The sequence below is a fragment of the Kogia breviceps genome, chromosome 9 (genome assembly GCF_026419965.1).
Source record: "Kogia breviceps isolate mKogBre1 chromosome 9, mKogBre1 haplotype 1, whole genome shotgun sequence".
NCBI classification, from domain to species: domain Eukaryota; kingdom Metazoa; phylum Chordata; class Mammalia; order Artiodactyla; family Physeteridae; genus Kogia; species Kogia breviceps.
In genome coordinates, this window is record NC_081318.1 from 112,096,569 (window position 1) to 112,115,369 (window position 18,801).

General features: G+C 55.2%; 1 protein-coding gene across 5 annotated transcripts in view; it reads left to right on the forward strand.

Annotated features, from left to right (window-relative positions):
• Positions 1–18,801, forward strand: part of GRB10 (growth factor receptor bound protein 10) — a 188,244-nt gene that overhangs the window by 124,527 nt on the left and 44,916 nt on the right. For all 5 annotated transcript variants that reach the window (XM_059074699.2, XM_059074698.2, XM_067042955.1 and 2 more), the window contains one exon: positions 191–332. In XM_059074699.2, the coding sequence (XP_058930682.1) occupies positions 191–332 (142 nt within the window). The remainder of the gene's footprint in view (positions 1–190; positions 333–18,801) is intronic.

An 18,801-nucleotide genomic window follows, 5' to 3' on the forward strand; every position in this document is an offset into this window, starting at 1 on the left:
GTCGTCGTTCCTGGGACAGTGGGCCATTGGTTGCTCCCACCTTTTGACGGTTGCGAGCAGTGCGGTGTGGACACAGGTGTCCACACATTCATCCGAGTCCCTCCCTCGGGTTTCCAGGCAGATTCCCAGACGTGGGACCCCTGGGTCCTGAGCGGACGGCAGCTTCTGACGGGCGTTGTCTCTCCTGCAGGCGCCTGCAGCAGGAGGACCAGCAGTTGAGGACGTCGTCTCTGCCGGCCATCCCCAACCCCTTCCCCGAGCTCTGCGGCCCCGGGAGCCCCCCTGCGCTCACGCCGGGCTCCTTACCTCCCGGCCCGGCTGCTGCGAAGCAGGTGAGCCACCCCTGGTTGGAACGCCAGGCTGCTCGCGTGCGGAGTTAGGACAGACGAGCTGGCTCGCGGCTCTGGGAAGAAGGGGGGGAGGTTGTGGGATCTTTGCTCTTTGCGTTTCTCCTGTTGCTACCAGGCTTGTTGCCTGGCAAGGCTTTTTACTTTACAGCCAGCTTTTAAACCAGCAGCTTCTGCCTTAAAGTAAGACCGTGAGGTACCTGTGCTGTACCCGTTGTCCCCGGGGGGGACCCAGGCGGAGCTTCATAGGCCATCCGTGGTCAAATCGCCCGTCATCGCCTTGTCAGGAGGCTGGGCTGGCAGTTCCGTCCCTCCTGGCTGGCAGGGTCTGGCCCCGGGTGGCTGCAGGCTTGGGAGGGGGACCCGGTGAAGTTCCGCAGTGGGGTGTAGCACTGACAGTAACAATAATAATAGCAACAACAGAGATGACGAAAACAATATTCTGTGTGGTTTATATCTTTATTTACATAAATAACATTTACTTCTCACCTGAAGAGTTCGGTACAGATGGTACATCTAGTGTGCTATTGGGAAACGGAGGCCCAGCTCTGGGCAGTGGAGCTGGTGGGGGGGTTCCCGGTGTGGGCGGTGGAGCTGGTGGGGTTCCTGGTATGGGCAGTGGGGCTGGTGGGGGTCCCGGTGTGGGCGGTGGAGCTTGGGGGAGACCGGTGTGAGTGGTGGAGCTGGGCAGCACCTAACACCAGGATCTGGCACCTCTGACCTTAGCCACTAAACTAGGTCTTCCTGGGCCCTTGATGTTGTTTCTTTTCAGTGAGTGTATTTCAGAAGCCTCGTTGCCTTTTCTGGTGGAGCCACTCTCCTCTGCACTTTTCCACCCTTGTTGTCCTCAAGCATGATATGTCGCACATCCTCTTTCTCTGCATATCCGTCCCCTGCACCATGCGGGGTCTGCACTCTTATGAGGGAGACGTTTCTCCTGGGGCTCGCCCGCTCCCGAGAGCTGCTGCCTTCTGACCTCATGCCTCGCGAGCAGGCTGCGCCGTCCCCGTATCAGCACTCAGAGGTGAGGTCAGGGTCCCTTTCCGCGGCCAGCGCCGGCCGGGCTGCGGCCCTCATCACATGCCTGAAGTCCATCTGGGATGTCTGCCTGCCTGGTGACCTTCTGCTTCAAATAAGGGTCTAGACAAGCTGTCTGTGGGTTGGGCACTGAGGTTGTTTACAACATTACCCGTCCTAAAATAAGACCATGAAAATATTATCTGGCTCTCGCAGCGGCTGGCAAGAAAACCAGCCTCCACCCCGTGGACTGTACAGCTCTGTAAGCAGAGTCAGGAAACCCAGGGATTTTGCCTGCTGTTTTTCCTGGGAGCAGAGTTAGTTCCCCCACAAGAACGTTGCATTGGTGCCTGAATTTCTGTCACCAGGCTTCGTCCGCCCTCTGGGACCGGCGACCAGGAAGGATGTTCCACACTGAGCCCTACGCGTAGAAACTGGGTGCTCTTCGTTGTTTGCTAACTGGCTCGAAGGGATGTTTCTTGGCCACACTGGGTTCTGAGCTCCTGCGTGCGTGTTTCGTTGGTGCTGCTAGTAGCGAAGCCTGGCAGCCTCCAGCTGCCCGCCCAGTCTCAGTGACCATGAAGGCGGCGGGGGCCCCTCCTTTGCCACTTACCTGAGGGCAGGAGAAACCTGCTCTCCCTTCTCTTCCTGCAAAGTCAGAGGAGTCAGTGGGATTGGCGCCCAGTCAGGAGCTCTGACGGAATAAGAACGGACGCAGTGTGCTGGACACATGGGGCCCACCTAACGCCGCCTCGTTCACCGGAAGGACGAGGTCCAGTGGGAAAGAGGAGAGTGTGAGCCGTCTGGAAGGAGCTGGGCACGGGGGAAGCCTCTGTATTCGCTAGTCAGGGCGGTGGAAGGAGTGAAAGATTCAAGCAGCCACTTGAAAGGAAGAACCCTTGTTGCCCAAGGTGGTCTAGATACCCCTCCGAGGAGTCCGGGCCGCCTCCACTGTGCTCTGGCTTTCTTTCTCTGTGACCACTTGACAGCTGCTCAGTGGGCAGGTGTGAGTCTGCATCCGCTGTGATGTGATGTGACGGTGCCATCCGGCTTCGCACGTCCTCCACATGAGGCATCCAGAGGGTGCAGATGCCTCTGGGCAGGCCATGCCAAGTCTGCCCCGGGTTTGTGTCCACCCTGCGGCCATGTCCTTGCCAAATGCTATGGGAGAGGCATCCTGGGCTCATCTGAGCCTGCCAAATCTGCGTGGTCTGGGTGACCTGTGGGCTGCATGCCTGTGTCCCTGGAGAATTGCTCTGTTCAAGCCCTGACTCCACTGTGATGGCCTCAGGTTCGGGCCTGGGGAGCTGGGTGGGTTTAAATGAGGTGATGGGGTGGGGCCCCCGTGGTAGGATTAGTGCCCTCAGAAGAAGCGCAGAAGAGACCAAAGCTGCTCCACACCGGTGAGGACACAGCAAGAACACGGCTGCAGACAAGCCAAGCAAGGGTCCTCTCCAGAACCCGACCCTGTGGGACTTTGACCCTGGACTCCCGGCCTCCAGAACCATGAGAAGTAAGCGTCTGTTTGAGCCACGAGCCTGAGTTCTTACATTATGGGAGCCCGGGCCGTGGGGGTGGGAAGAGCTGAGTTTCGTATAAGCATCCTGGTTCTCCAGCTTAAACCCATCGTGGGGGAATGGAATGGTGGGGGACACTGTGCTGACCTTTGCCCACCTTGCCCTTGACCTTCTCAGGCTTCCCGCACCCTGCATCCCCCCACCCCTGGAGCTGGGGTCCTGCCGCTGCGTGGGTCCGCTTGGAGGGGTGGGTGGTCACTGGCCTTGTGTGAGGACCGAGGGTCTCTCTCTTAGACACAGGCTTCTTGAGTTTCCTGTTTCTTTTATTGTATTATATGAATTTTAAAACCAGCCACATTTGGTTCATTTGATAGTACTTTTAAACCAGAGTCTGTCAGTTGCATTTAGCTCGGGTTGCACTGGGGCTTTGCCAGTAAAGTGCGAGAGCACAGACCTGTTCATTCGTGGCGGGAATGATGTATGGGGTGTGTCCGAAGAAACCGCCCGCTTTGCCCGTGAGAGTCTGGGAACAGTGGCTGGACAATTTTTCACAGTGTCTGCAGGCGCCTACCAGTCTTCCTGGGTTATCACAAATAGACGAGTGGGTCTTACCTGCAGGTCCAGCTCTTTGACAAGCATCATTCCATCATTTATGTGATGACTGATGACGTATCATTTATCTAGTGGTTTAGTTTAATAACATGGCATCACTGATTTACCAAAAACGCAGACACCTAACTACTACTTTCCGAGTGATAACTTTCTTACCTCTAGAGGAGAGTGAAATTAAATTAGCATCAGGAAAGTGAATGTTGGTGGGAGAAATCACCAAGGCATTTGTAAGTCCTTTGTGACTCATTTGGAAAAGAGCGGCTGTCAGGTGGGCGGTGATGACGGTTCCAGCAAAGATTTCTGAGCCGTGGGATGGAGCGTCTTCCCCAAACCTCATCCGACAGCCCCCTTGGTGCCCGTGGCTTCTGTGGTAAGGGTCCCGTGGCTCTCGGTGCCTTGGTGGACCCAGAGAACCTTAGTCCTTCTTCGTGTGTTGCTAAGTGTGCGTCAGATCCGCTGAGATCTTTAGTGTCCACCTGGCACATTGCCCGGACTCAGGTGGACCCACAGGCTGTGGTCCCCCAGGCCTGGCACGTGGGGGGCACTCAGGGATGGCTTACAGGAGCTGATGTGCAGAAAGGGCTCCACAAGCTGGAATGTCAGCCCAGGGCTAGAAAGGATTATGTTAAATAGGGTTTAAAAGAAAAACGATGCTGTGCATATGCAGCTGGGAAAGACGGTGCTCGGTGGAGAGAGAAGAGCTGCTTTGATTAAAAATGGGTTTTGAGTCAAAAGTTCAAGGTGATCTTTGCAGAAAAGCACGTCTGACCTCTGCTGCAACAGAAGGTTTCTCCTGAGTTAGCTGCTTTGCTGTGCTCTGTCTCGGAGGCCGCGGTCCTCTGAGAAGGAGGACCCGCAACATAGGAGCCGCCCTGCCCCAAGTGGAGGGACCAGATGTGGAGGAAGGTGGAGGAGGACGGGCCGGGGCGGGGCTCACAGGGCTCTCCGTCAGCCACAGGTGCAGCCTCGTCTAGGCCCCTGTGGGGAGTGGGCCGCCCCAGGTGGCCCTGTAGGAGTCCCAGCAGCCTTGGACCTGAGCGTCCCCCGGTATCCCCGCCCCTCCGGGCTGTGTGGGTGCAGCCTCTCCCGTCGGCCTTGGAGACAGAGCCCAGCCCTTGTCTTTCACCCTCACCCTCGGAGTGGGGCCAACAGGTGACCTTTCAGAGAAGCACTTTCTGTAAACACACACGTGCCAAAGTGAGGAATCGGGCTGAATGTGGCCCGTGGAGGGAACCTGTGAGGTGGCAGAGGCTGGATTAGGTCCTCTGAGGGGCAACTCGTGTGTCTGGAAGGGGGTCACCAGAAAGCATGAGGAATCCCTTCCCTCCCTTCCAGCGCGGACAGGCAGAGGCTGCCTGTGAGCCGGCTGATGTTGACAGGGGTCACCTGCAGGTCCTGAGCCCGTTGGGAAGGTCCTGGGATGTTTAGCATCTGCCTCGTGGTGGTTCGTGTCACAGCATTTCTACACACGGCAAGGAGGAGACTGTTCCCACGGGGGAAACCGTGGCCCAGCAGCTGCAGTGCTTTGGCCGTATGCAGAGGCAGGACATGAACTTGGCCTGGATGAGTCCATAGCCCCCGGGGTCCTCCCTGTCCCTTGCAGGGCCCCAGCGCTGCACCCACTGGGCTTGGAGGAGACCCCAGACTGCTGGGCCTCCTGCGAGGGCTGAAACTGCTCTCCAGACACAGTGCAGCCTGGCGTCTGCTGTGGGGAAGGATGCTTTTGTATGCGAAGTGGCGGGAGCTCGACACGTGGTTCTGAGTAGCCCTTTATCCTATGGAGAGCGGACGGTCTGGAAGCTCTTAATCCACCAAGCAGGAGCCCCTCGTTGGCTTCCTCGGTGACAGCTGTGGGAGGTGACAGCCTCTCAGAGAGGCCCTGGTGTCCGGTGGGAGGCTGCTACTCCTCCTCGGTGTGCCGGCCTGGGGGCAGCGCTGTGCCTGGGACTGCCCGGGACTGGGTGGGCTGAGGAGGGCTGGCTCTGTGGCCTCTGGAGACACCAGCCAGTGATGGGGAAGGGACAGGGCGGCCACACCCTGCAGCTCTGACACCTCGGAAACAGCACCACCAGCCCCCAGGATTTGTGGGGTACCCCAGGGCAGAGGAGGGGCCAGGATTTGTGGGGTACCCTAGGGCAGATCAGGGACTTCTGCTTCACTGGTTCTTGCAGGATGCGTTTGGCTGCAAGAAGTAAAAGGCCCAGTTGACTTTAATTGTACGGAAATGAATTTTGCCTAAGGACAGTCTAGGGACAGAGACCCCGGGGAAGGCAGCCTCCCTCTGTGTCCTGGGACCTGATCCTCCTTCCACAGCCACAGCTGGCTAGTCCCGACCTATGGGCTCACCCACAGGCAGCCATCCCATAGGCTGGTCCCTGAGCCACCCCCCCCCACCGCCGCACCCCCGCCACAGATGCATACCTAGAGGAAGCAGAGAAAGCAAAGGTGCAGAGATGCGGGGAAACAGGGAGGGGAGGGCTGGTTAAAAAACGGAAAAGCAGCACCGTTCATGGAAACATCTTTATTTCCAAATTTAAGGCGATCTTTAGACACTCAGTGGGTACTCTGGGGTGGTTTTGCCAGGCTGCTTTGTCTTTCAGCCAATAAGGATGTTCACATAGCCGCGTCGTGACTTGTTACAGCAAGTTTTTCCTTTTGTTATTCAAACACAATTAGTCCCATTTTTAAACCGCATTATTAACAGGGCATAAATGTTGTCCTAGCTCCGATCGGCTCTCCTCCCTTTGTTTAATTTAAAAAATGAATTTTTTGGAACTGAGTTAGCTGCCTTGCATATGGTTTGCACATGCATTCACCAGGGATCCAGCTTGGGTCTCCAGAGCCTTCACCCGTGACGTAGCGCATGTGCCCCAGCATCAGGCTGCCTTTGGTCTTAGCGGGAGAAGCTCACCGAGCCCTGGTACAGCCGTGTCCCCCAGCCTGTGCTGGCGTGGAGATGGTGCTGCCTCCTGCGTGGTCCAGCCTGGGCTAGGCGTCCACGGCATCCAGCCTGGGGCCTCAGTGGCTCCTGTTGGCTGCGTCCACCTGGAGGCCTGACTGTGCACTTTCTCGGGCCGTCTTCTTAGCGCCTGCGAGATGTGCGCAGGTCACTTCTCTGAAGCCTTCGGGGCTCAGAGCTCATGAGAACCTGTGCCTCACTGACACTTAACCCCAGTGTTGGGGGCCCTTAAGGGGCACCACGTGGGGTGAACCGTGGCCGACCCGCCTGCATTCGGGCTCTCAGGGCAGTTGTAGAGCTGTGTCAGGATGGGAGCCTGGATAGAGGTACCTGGCCGCCCGGCGGGACAGAGGAGAAGCCGCCATCCGGTGACGGTCACTGTGGCTTTGCCTGGGCGCATGCCAGCTTATCCCCGCCATCCTTGTGGAAGGCAAGCGCTCTGTACTCAGCGTCCCCCAGGCTGGCCTCCTTTCCTTCCCTCCGGTGCCTGTGTTCTCGTGAGTGGCGGGCGGACAGCTTGCCACCACCCCGGGCTCCCCGCTGTCCCCACTGGAGCCCTGCCCTCCCCCGTCCTCTCCAGTTGGGTGGGGGGACACGTGTGCCTCCTCTCTGCCTCTTCCCTTTGTCCACCCACAGCCCGTCAGTCATGGGGCCTCCCTGGAAGCTTTCCTACAGAAGGAGCGTAAACCGCCTTTGTTGGTTTTTAAAAGGAGAGTGCAGGTATCCCCCCTTTCCAAAAGTTTACACCACCCCACTTGTATAAAAACCTGCATTCGTGTTCGCCAGCTAAAAGAGATCCAGAGGATTTTGCCTTTACGAAAGAAGGTGAAGAGTGAAAAGAACATCAGCCTGTGTCTCGTAGCAGCTCTTACGGAGGCTGTGCAGCCCGGGCAGGTGGGGGTCACCCCCGAGCTCCTTTCCCAGGGACTGCACTCAGCATCTCAGCGTCAGGCGGCCTTAGCTCTGACCTGTGTCTGTGAGCGTCTGCGCTTCGTCTCCATTTATTTTGTGCACCTGTTAGCAAGCCGTGTCCTAAGGTAGCTGCTTCTTTGCTTTATACCTTTTGGCTCAGGAAAAGGTCTGGTTGGAACACTGCTCTCAGCGGATTGGAACCCGCTCTCTGCAGAGGGGACACTGAGTTGCTATCTGTTTCTCTGACAAAGGTCATTCAACCAGGACAGACCTGTGATATTCCTTGGCCGTGTCCCCGGGGGGCACTGCCAGGGAGCCCTGCCTCTCCCCTGCCACCGAGGCCCCAGAATCCCAGTTCCACGCCGTGCTTCTCGGGAAGCCTCGGTCTCCTCCTCCGTCGGGGAGGCTGGCGGTACTGATGACGCTTTCATGGAGCGGTGGTGACGGGTCCCATCCAGACAGTGGAGGTTTAGGCCCGGGACCTGAGCCTCAAGCCCTCCGTCTCCCCGAGACGCCTTCGCAGCACCGTGCACGAACAGGAGCCCGTCTCATAAACTGAAACCGCCGCCTGCGTAACGTGTGAGGGAGACGCGTGGACTCGACCAGACCAGACCCGCGACAGCCACGAGGCACGTACGTCCCGTGGCTGCCCATCCTCTCCGAGGGGGGCCCCTCGGGGGTCACGGCGTCGCCGGCGCCTGATGCCACGGCGGGCTCGCTCGGCCTTGGAGGTGGATCCGGAGACCCTCCGAGGAGCCCGAGCGCGGCCCAGCTCCGTGGCCACCGTGGCCGTGTCCTCGAGCGTCAGCCGAGGTCTGGACGCGAGGTCTGGACAGCATGGCCGCTGTGCCGGGTCCCTTCCGGTCAGCGAGGCCCCCTCCAGCTTCTTCCACCTCTGAGCGGTGGCCGGCCTTCCCTGCCTCCACCTCGCTGCCCAGCTGACAGCTCTGCGCCTGCGCTTCTCACCTTGCACTTTCTAGAATCCCGGTCACCTGAGCTGTCGTGAGAAGAAACGTGCAGGAAGTTAGGGGACTGGCGCATTCCTTGTCACCTTCTTGGAAATTCACATTGCATATTGGGTTTTGGAGGATTCGAGGAACTCTACAGGGAAGAAAAGCTATGTCTTAGGCCAGCTCGAGTCAGCCTGGAGCTTATCAGATGTTTATGATCACAGAGCCACTTTGAACATGGCAAGCTTCCCACGGAACCCACTGTGGGGAAGGGTGCTGAATCGTCCTAGATCATTTTTAAATGGTGAAGACCATCCCCTCAGATTGCTCTGAGAATACTGCTGAAATTGAGGTGTTTAAGAGCCCTGTGCGCATTGCAAAGCTCCAAGGTAACCGTCCTCCTGCATCTGTTTTGTCCGAACAAGGGATGCGGTCCAGGTAGGTAGCTGTGGCCTGCAGGCTGCATGATTAGCTAAAAATGAAACAGGAGATGATCTCAGGAACCTGCTGTGAAATCGCTGCCGCTAGTGTTTCTCTGAACTGTTCATATCTTTTTAAATATACAGTCTTTAAACTTGGGATCCTTTATGACAGCACTGAGTATCTCTTGGTATCTGTAGCTGTCAGGAGTACTGGGAAAGTGGGCACTTACGTCATCTGTGTCTTTCATGGGAAGAATCCCCATACTTTTACCAAAAATCTAAGTGTGTGTCTTCATCAGCGTGGGCATCTGTGATCAGGTCCTGCTGCAGAATCAGGGGCCGGGGCAGAGCAAACAGCCATCGAGGTCTGTGCGCAGGCTCAGAAAGGGCCGCCTAGTTTGCTGGATCAAGAAAAATGAGTTCCCTTGGCAAACTACTCTGCTGTTGCTTTGCCTTGAAATGTCTGTAGGAAAAGGTAGAGAAGCGGAAAATGAACTTTTGGCCTGATTACCCTCCCTGACGGGTCCGACATAAATGCACATGATTATAAACACCCTGATTTCCGACGGACCACAGTTCATCCCGTGCAGAAGGTGTCATGTGCGTGGAGCGTGAACACCTTTGCTTCAGTAAAAGCCCGTGGACGGTCCCAGAGGGACTTGGCTTCCATTCTGTGGTCTCTAAATACGTCATTTTTTTTTTTTTGTCAGTTTAAGATAGTGTTTTATGAAATCACAAGGTTGAAAAGCATCTGTCAGACCTTTGGCTCTTGGTTGAAGGGGCTCCATGCTTTGGTGAAATCCCTGCCACCTGCCGGTGGGTCCAAGATGAGTCCATGCCTTTCCAGGATCACGAAGGACGCTAACTAGAACCTTCCACACACGTGTCCCCGCGGCTGGCTGTGGCCTTTCTGTGTCTCTGCACTGCTCCCGGCCGGCCTGCCCGTGCCCTGGCCCGGTGGGGCAGCCCTGTTGTACCCCTTCCTGTGTGGCCCGGTGCCTGCATGGAGTCTGGCCTTCTCTTTCTCTCCATAGCTTTTCTATCTTTCTTTTCTTGGGCTCTCACCTCACTGTCTTAGCAAGCATGATGGAAAAGCAATCTGAGTAATAAAAAATGTTTAAAGAAAAATTGGAAGAAACACTGGAGGAAACCAAGTGGAGGTGCTTTGCGTCCAGAGAGAGAATTCAGTTAACATCCACCCACACCCCCTCCTTTCACTGCTGTGCAGCCAAGCCTCAGCATTTCTAGGAAAAGAGAACACAGAGGTGGCCCCGTTTAGAAAGGTTCTCAGTGAAACAGCCTCTGCTGGAATTTATTTTAGAACCCAGTGCTAATGACGAATTTATTTTCTCCTGAGCCCAGAATAGCTTCCTCGTTGTAACCCCACGGCAGAGGTGCTCGTGAATCAAAGCAGCAGTGTTTCTCGCTGCCCTCGTTCTGGAATCCTGGATTCTTGGGGTTCATTTGTATCAGGAAACGCTGCGCAGACACAGATGGAAGTGGCACGTGTAGCAGCTCCACGGGAAGGGCAGGGGGCGACAGCCGCCCCGCGGCGGGGGTGTCACCCCCTCGAGGTGACGGCAGTGCTGTTGTGATGGGACCTTGGATGTTAGGGCCGCTGGCTTCACGCAGACCACGGTCAGTGACATCTGACATCACTGACATCTCCATTCCAGTCCCTGCCTCTCTTTTTTTTTTTTTCATATTCTTTTCCATTAGGGTTTATCACAGGATATTGAACAGAGTTCCCTGTGCTCTACAGTAGGACCTTCTTGTTTATCCGTTCTGTGTATAAAAGCTTACATCAAAGCAGATATAACCATGTAAATGTTGTTATGTGTTGAATATCCTGCGAGTGTTTTCTGTGTCTCTGCTCCGTGGTCTTTGCAAAGAGCACTCGTAGTCGCTGAAAACACTATTAACGAGTGTGTATTGGGGCCCCGCTCGGACCCTTGGCCGTGGCTGGCTCTTTGCGTGGGTTCCAGTTGGCTGTGCTGTAGGTGTCGCTTCCCAGAGCGACTGTGAGGTGGGTGGGTTTTGTCACGTTTTCAGTGCTTTCCTGGAAGCCAGGTTTCTAGCCAAAGCCCGTGCGTGTCGCTGTGTGTGTGCGCGAAGGCCTCTTTATTCTGGTCACCACGTTCAGGGGCGCGTGCGTTTCAGAACTTCTGAGCGCTGACCTCTCACCGGCGGCCTCCCACATTCTCTGTGTGAGAGTGGCCTGGGGGCCCCCGTGGCAGCACAGGCTGGCTTTGGAAACCTGCTGTCCCCCAGCTGGGGTGGCCCTCCCTACACGGGTGGGCAGCTGCTGGCTGCAGGGACTGCAGGGGCCGGGGTTGTGGTAGGGCCGAGCAGGAGCCGCCTGTCCTGTCCCGTCCCGTCCCAGCGGTTGAACCCGCTGCGTCTCGGCCCTTCAGAGCCTACGGCAGCCTTAGCACGTCTCTGGCTGTTCCACAGCTCCTTCCAGGAGTATGGCAGTGTGTGGCCTTACGGCGCCCGCAGAACGGAGGAGGAGGAGCTTCTGGTCCACGTGGTGTGAGGAAGGTTCCTTTGGCCGGTGCCCGTGCAGTGCCGTGGGGATGAATCACTGCGTGGACCTAGGTGTGGAGAGAGCGGGGTCAGGTGATCCCGTCCTCCCGACTCAGGCCCCTGGGCTCGGGTGTATCCCGTCTCCTCAGCCCTGCAGCACAGCCCCCCCTGACCTCCCCCACGTGGTCTCCAGTCTGGGAGGATGGCCCCAGGAGGGAGCATCTGGGTGACAGTGACCGGCAGGGCCCCGAGAACCCGTCTCCAAAGCCCACACCTGGAGGCTGCCTGCCGCCCGCCCTGTACCCGGCACGGGGCCAGCAAGGAAATCAAGCCTCCGCCGCCTGCGTCCACCTCACGGGCCCGCTGCCCGGCGCGACTGGAGCGTCTTCCCCGTGTGGACCCTGCCCTCGGGGGCCCAGGAACTGGTGGGAGAGACAAGTGCTGGCCAGTCCTCGGGGGCGTGGAATCGCCAGCAGGCCAGACGTGGGACATCCGGGCTGCGGGAAAGGCACCAGCCAGCCAAGCAGCAGGGACTGGAGGATGAGGAGCCGTTAGTTGGGTTGGAAGCAGAGAGCGTTCCAGAAGGAGGGAGGGAAGACGGTGGGGAAGGACACGGGGTGGAGTGGGGACCCCAGGTTCAGGCCCTGGAGGTCGGGCGAGGACCCGTCTCTCTGCAGAGCTAACCGTGCCGAGCGTTGCTACAGGAGGGCAAGGCACGTTTGCTTTTTTTTTTTAATTGAAGTACAGTTGAGTTAGAATTTTGTCTTCATTACTGGTGTACAGCAAAGTGACTCAGCTATATTCGTATATACATTCTTTGCCATATTCTTTTCCATGAGGGTTTATCACAGGATATTGAATAGAGTTCCCTGTGCTGTACAGTAGGACCGTGTTGTTTATCCATCCTGTATGTAACAGTTTGCACCTGCTGATCCCAAACTCCCAGTCCATCCCTCCCTCAACACCCCCACCCACCCCCCGGCACCCTTAAGAAGTCTACAGGTTGCGTGTTTTATGGGCTGGACAGGCAGGCGTGGGGACAGCCGGGTAGGATGTGGACACAGCAGGAGCTGAGATGGGTGGCGTGTGGGTGCCGGATGGATTTGAGCAGATCAGCAGCGCTCGGTGATTCCTTGCCCTCCTGTAGCTTCCGTGTCCCTATGATAACTTGAAGCTCTGCTCCCCTCCTTTAAAATGATGTTCAACCCTGTCCTCGGGTCTTAGCGCCTGAATTCCACTCTCTACTCAGAGGAGGCAGGGCCGCCTAGGAGGTGCTTGAAGCGTGGAGGGGGCCCGTCACCAGGACCCAGGAGCCGCTCGAAGAGCAAAGACAAGGGAGTAACTCAGGGTTGTGGAGAGACCGGCAGGGGTCACCTTACCAATCAAGGGTCCCCAGATGACATCACCAGAATGGGGCATCCCGAGAAGGACACGACCCACTTCTGTGGCGCCAGCAGGACCGAGGACCTTCCGCCAAATGTCAGGACTCCTCAGAGGTGTTGAGGTCACAGAAGACCGCGGAATACAAAACCACGGGGACAGCCAGATCTGAGGACCTGTCCAGCTGACGGAGACCGAGGAGACCCAGCAGCTGAGGGCGGCCTTTGGGCCCAGATGGGATCCTGAATCAGCTAATGGTAGGGTATTGATGTGATTTCCTGATTTCCATCCTTGAACCGTGTTCCCCTAATAATGGCAGACGGCTTCTACAGACACTGAAGTGGTTACCGTAGGTGGACTGTTTCTGTCAGAGACCGGAACAGCTACGCACCCGCTGTGACCAAGGCCCTGGTGACATCCTGGGGACCCACTGCCAGCGGGCCAGGTCTCAGGTACCGGAAAGAGGTCTACAGAACTCGCCAGCTGTGTGCTCTTGTTCTCTCTGTCATAGATACTAGTCCGCTTTCCTAGGTGGAGCGTTGGTTTTAATTTAGTTTTATGTTGTCTTAGCCACCAAATCAGCCAGAACCCTGATCTGCAACTAGGAGTGCACGTGGGAGTCACGAAATTTGAAATCCAGACTCCTGCCTAAGCGTTCCAGAGTAGGCAGGGGCCCTCTAAGGGGTGACTCACGCAGGGCCCTGAGGTAAAGCCGTCAGAGCAAGGACAGCCTCAGAGGGCCTGGGGTCTCAGGCAGCGAGGGGCCGTCCGTGGGTCCCAGGCTGCTGAGAGGTTGAGGCGTTTAATGTGAACCTAGAAGAGGCCCTCTGGGTTTGGTCTCTGGGTGTGACTGGTTTCCTCCTGCAGAAGGGTGGTTTTGACCTTATCAGGCTGCTCTTGTGAAATCCACATGGTTCTGGTTTACGAGCGGAGACTTCTGTGCTCTGGAGCAGGTACTCAGAGAGAGACCCCAGCACCTACAAGCGTCGGCGTATCGTAAACAAGACATCATGGTTTAATTCATTGTGCTGCAAGTTATTACCTATTTGGAGGAAGAGCTGACTTAGGGTCTTACACTTTATTGCATGTTGTTATGGATCGAATTGTACCTACCCCCCTCTGCAATTCAGATGTTGAAGTCCCAAAGCCCCCAGGAACCTCAGACTGTGACTCTGTTTGGAAATGGAGTAGTTGCAGGTGTCATCTGTTAAGTTTAGATGCAGTCATGCTGGAGTAGGTGGGCCGGCCTGGTAGGACTGGTGTCCTTGTAAAGAGGGGACGTTTGGACCCACACAGGCAGAAAGCCCTGAAGGTGCAGGCAGCGATCAGGGTGACGCTTATACGCCAGAGACAGCCAGCAGACCCCCAGGAGCTGGGAGAGAGGCGTAGAGTGGAGCCCCCCTCACAGCTCTCGAAAGGGACCAGCCCTGCGATCACGGACACCTTGTCTCTGACGTCCGGTGTCCAGAACCGCGGGACATTGCACTTCTGTTGGTTAAGCCACCCCGTTTGTGTACACGTAGACTGAGATAAATTCTAGGTGTTGTAAACTGTTAATAAAAATGCCGCTGCTGGTGGCAGCTCCCTGTGCTTGAGACCCAGGATTGGACTTTGGGTCTTTATTCTGGTTCATCCCAGAGCCGTCCGCCTCCGTGGGAGATAAGGCCTGCGCCGAAGTGAGAGCCCCGAGGCTGGCTTTCCTCCCCTACAGGTGTCCACGCGGGTGCGGCCCCTCCGCCTCATGCCCGTCCTTCCAGAGAAGCTGGTCCATTCGGGAGGCCCAGGCAGTTGGCAGAGTGTGGGCACTGAAAGCGGAAATAAGAGTAGGGGTTGCAGCAACCATGACTTGATTACCATGTCATCTGTGCTCAACCAGGCGCCACACAAACAGAAAGTAAATAGTTTGAAGTTATAAAAGTCATAAATGAAAACAAAGTGATGCATGCTCGTAGTAAAAGCAAAACGTGAAACTTAAATAGTACAGGAAGGTTTATGATAAAAAGTAAGGTTCCCTTTCTCTCAGTTCCCAACTCTTGTCTCATTCCACAGATGTGCGCGGTGTGGCCTGGCGTTGTCCAGAATTTACCTGCGTTACCACATTTTCCCCAAAAGCTTCATATGGTGCTGCATCGCATGGGGACCATAGTTGGTTTAACCAGAGCCTCTTTTGACACACACTGTTATTGTGTGCAGTTCTTTCTTATTGTAAACAGAACTGAAATGGACATTCTTGTACATAGGTCTCTGGTCACTTAATGGTGGAGAGCTGGGTGCATAGATAGATACATAGATGATAGATAGATAGATAGATAGATGATAGATAGACACGTGATAGGTAGATAGAGACAGACTAGATAGATACATAGATGGATAAATAAATTATAGGTAGAGAGAGACAGACTAGATAGGTAGATAGGTGGATGATAGATAGGTGATAGGTAGATAGAGACAGACTAGGTAGATAGATAATAGATAGATGATAGATAGATAGGTGATAGGTAGATAGAGAGAGACAGACTAGATAGATAGATAGGTGATAGGTAGATAGGGAGAGACAGACTAGATAGATAGATAGATAGATAGATAGATAGGTGGATGATAGACAGGTGATAAGTAGATAGACTAGATAGATAATAGATAGACGATAGATAGTGATAGGTAGAGACAGACTAGATAGATACATAGATGGATAAATGATAGGTAGAGACAGACATAGATAGATAGATAGGTGGATGATAGACAGGTGATAAGTAGATAGACTAGATAGATAATAGATAGATAGTGATAGGTAGAGACAGACTAGATAGATAGGTAGGTGATAGGTAGATAGAGACAGACTAGATAGATAGATAGACAGGTAGATAGGTGGATTCTCAGCATTGTAATTGCTGGTTAAAGGCTTTGTGTGTTTATGGCTGTGTATGTGTGTGTGTATGAAGTTCAATTTTCCACCTGTCGTCAAAGGGCCGTGTTCCCCATATAGGACAGTGCGGAGGCACTGGAGCCCGGCTGACCCCCCGTTTAGGGGCAGAGTAAATCCGGGCTGGGGGTCTTGTGTCTCGTCCCCCTGGCCCCCGGCTGGCAGCAAAGTCGCTCCCCAGTGATGAAGCAGATTCATTTTCATTGGCTGTATCTGCAGCTTCTAGAAACTCTGTAAGGTATTTACCGAGCCCATCTGGGAGCAGAGGGTCAGACCCGCAGGGAGGTTTGCAGAGGGCATTTGCTCACGAGTCGCCCTGGAAACCTCTGGGTTGGAGACTCCAGCGGCCGGAAGGCGGGCTCAGGTGCGCGCTGTCACGTTCAGGTACTTATCCCTCTTTCTGGTGTTGGACTTTCTGAGCTCGCATCGCGTAGAACCTTGTGCTTTCCTAGTTTCTGAGGAGTTGTGCCTGACTGTGGTGTTTGGCCTACATTTCTCCCGTCCGGATCCGTGGTCAGAACTGAGAAGCCCTGCTTATCCGACAGACAGACAGACCGACGGCGCTGCAGGCTCGGGGTCTGGCTGTCGCCCTTCAGCAAGGGGTTTTGCTTCCGTTGCTAGATTTTAGTTCTGAAAATGCACCAAACGGAGATGCTCACCGATACCAGTGAACGTGTTCTGCTTTTTAAGAGCATTCTCAATAATTACCGTCACTAACTCTCGATCAGTATTTCTGTAATTATATCGAATGTCTCGCCAAAATACTTTCCCCAAAAGAAGGTGTTATGGGTAGTACAAAGGTTATTAGTATAATAAGCTGCATTCCTAGCAGATGTATCTAGGAGAATTGGGAGTTTGAGAGTGAAAGACTCTTATCTACAGATACCTGTTCCCGACTCTTGTAGTTGAATAAAAAGGTAACCGTATATGGCAGCCCCGTCCGAGATTTGTACGACCGTGCTCACCGTTTGCGTCGTCCGGACCCAAAGGAAGTTCTGGAGGTTGTAGTCCTTTTGTAATCTAGCCACTCAGGACTCTCTCAGCTCCTCGAATTTCACTTTTTTCTAAACTTCCAGTAAACCTGCCAGTCTTCCCAGGTTTCCTGTGTCCTTTGCATCTAGCTCTGTGGCCCCCCCCCACCCCTCCCAGCAGCATCAGCACAATGGCGGGGCTTTAGCAGGGGGGACACCTGTGTTGGCTGGGTGGGCGGTGGCGTGTCCCGCCCTTGCGGATGGAGTGCTAACGCTTCGGGGTACAGCTGGAGGCCCCTCTGCCCCCAAAGAACCGTGCAGACCGTCCCTGCCCCTGTCTCTCAAGCCAGACGTTCGCTGAAACTGGATGCCAGTAAATACATCACGCAGTTTGAGATAAAAGATAGTACATTGGCCTGGGGGCAGACCCACGATACTCGCTGAGGTCCCGATGGTCTGGGGGAAGTGCTCTGACGGGTGGCCTGTCCTGCCGTTACGCGACAGGGGGCCAGGCAGTGGCAGGGGGGTGCCGTGTCACCGCCCCGTCGGGCGGTCCCGTCATGCAGCCACCTCGCAGAGCGCAGGCCTGCACGTGGGCCCTCCCCGGGCGGGGGCAGCTGCACACCTGTGCGGGCCTGACCTCCCAAAGCGCCACCTTCGCGTTTCGGACATTTTACTGACCCCAGCCGTGACTGGGCTCCTAACGGTCCTGCACAGTGAAGACAGAGGCTTAACGGAGGAGGAGGAGGGGCCTCCTGATGAAGAGAGCAGCGCAGCCAGAGCCCCCTCATGTCGTCTTTGTGACCTCGCCTCTGTGGGTGATAGGACACCGGTGAGAGGCTGAGGGACAGAGGGTTACCCACATGTCATTATTTTCACACAATGTGTTCTTTAAACTTCTCTGTTGAGATGACCTCAGACCTATAGAGCGGTTGCAGTAATCATCCAAAGACCTGTCGTAGATCCAGCTTCCCCTCCGGGCCCTCCCTCAGCCGTCTCTGGGGACCTGAAAGCCGGGGACGTGGCTGTATGACAAAGCACATCTTAGATTTTAATACTCGGACTGTATATAGACCTTTGGGGGCAGGGCCTTGGAGCAACAGAGAAGTGAGGGAGAGAGTTTAAAGAAAAGTGAAGTAGGGCTGAAAGGAAGATGTAAAAAGCTGGTGCTATGGATGATTTGGGCAGGAAGAGACTTGGAGAGAGAGATGGGAGACACGCTTCAACCTAACTTAAGTTTCCGAGGGAAAATAATGTTCATTGTAGTCACAGGTAAGCTCACTTAGAAACTTAGGAAAGAAGGGATATTAGTGTAGTAGATTTGGGTGGTTGTATGCACACACGGCTGTAGCATACATTATATATGTATGTGATTATATCTAATTAGCATATATATATATATAAGGAATTGTATGAATTCATTGCTTTTTTAAAATTCGATTTTCTTTTATGTTAACGCATTTGTTCTTACAGAGTATTTACCTATAGACCAGAGACATTTTCTCTGTTGAAGTTAAATTTTATTTTTATATACTTAGTCATGACAGCTGTGTTTGCATATTTAATTGGTTTTGGAGAAGTAGAGCTGTCATTGAGTGAAACATCAACTCCAGAAAAGATGGGGGCTGGATTTCTTTAAAGATAAATGTGAGCTGTAAGCGGCCCCTCAGTCCTGCTCTAGCCCGGGTTGGGGGGCTGGCAGAGAGGTGGCACGAACAGCGGGCGCAGTGACCCTGCCCTGCGGAAGGGCTCTGTCCCCCGGGCTGGCCCTGCCTCCCTCCCGGCTGAGTGAGCCCCAAGTCGGCCGGGACGGTCCTTGTGGGAACGTGCCATCCCCGTGGGACTTCAGCCCAGCCACTCGCTGCCCTGCCAGAGTCCGCGCTGCGGAAATAAACGTTCCAAGTCTGCACTTGATCAAAAACACGAGAAAAAGGACGGAGAGAGAGAGAGACAGACAGACAGACAGAGAGCTGCGGCCGGTTCTTTAAGACCAGCTGACACTCAGGCCACAGAAAGCTCCAGCTCCAAACTCGCAAGGGACAGCATGGGTTGCCTGGCTCCAGGTTGCCGGGCGATCCGGCGGGCGGGCCCGAGTCAGAGAGCTCACGTGCTCAGCCTGAGTTCGCCGCCGTGGGAAAGAACGAGCAGGGATATTTTCTGGAGTGTTGTCTGAGCCTTGTGTTGTCACCGCCTCCACCTCGCTCGGGGGCACCGGAGTGGGAGTGGGGGGCGATTGCGTCGGGCCCGGCCAGGGACCCGATCGGCCTG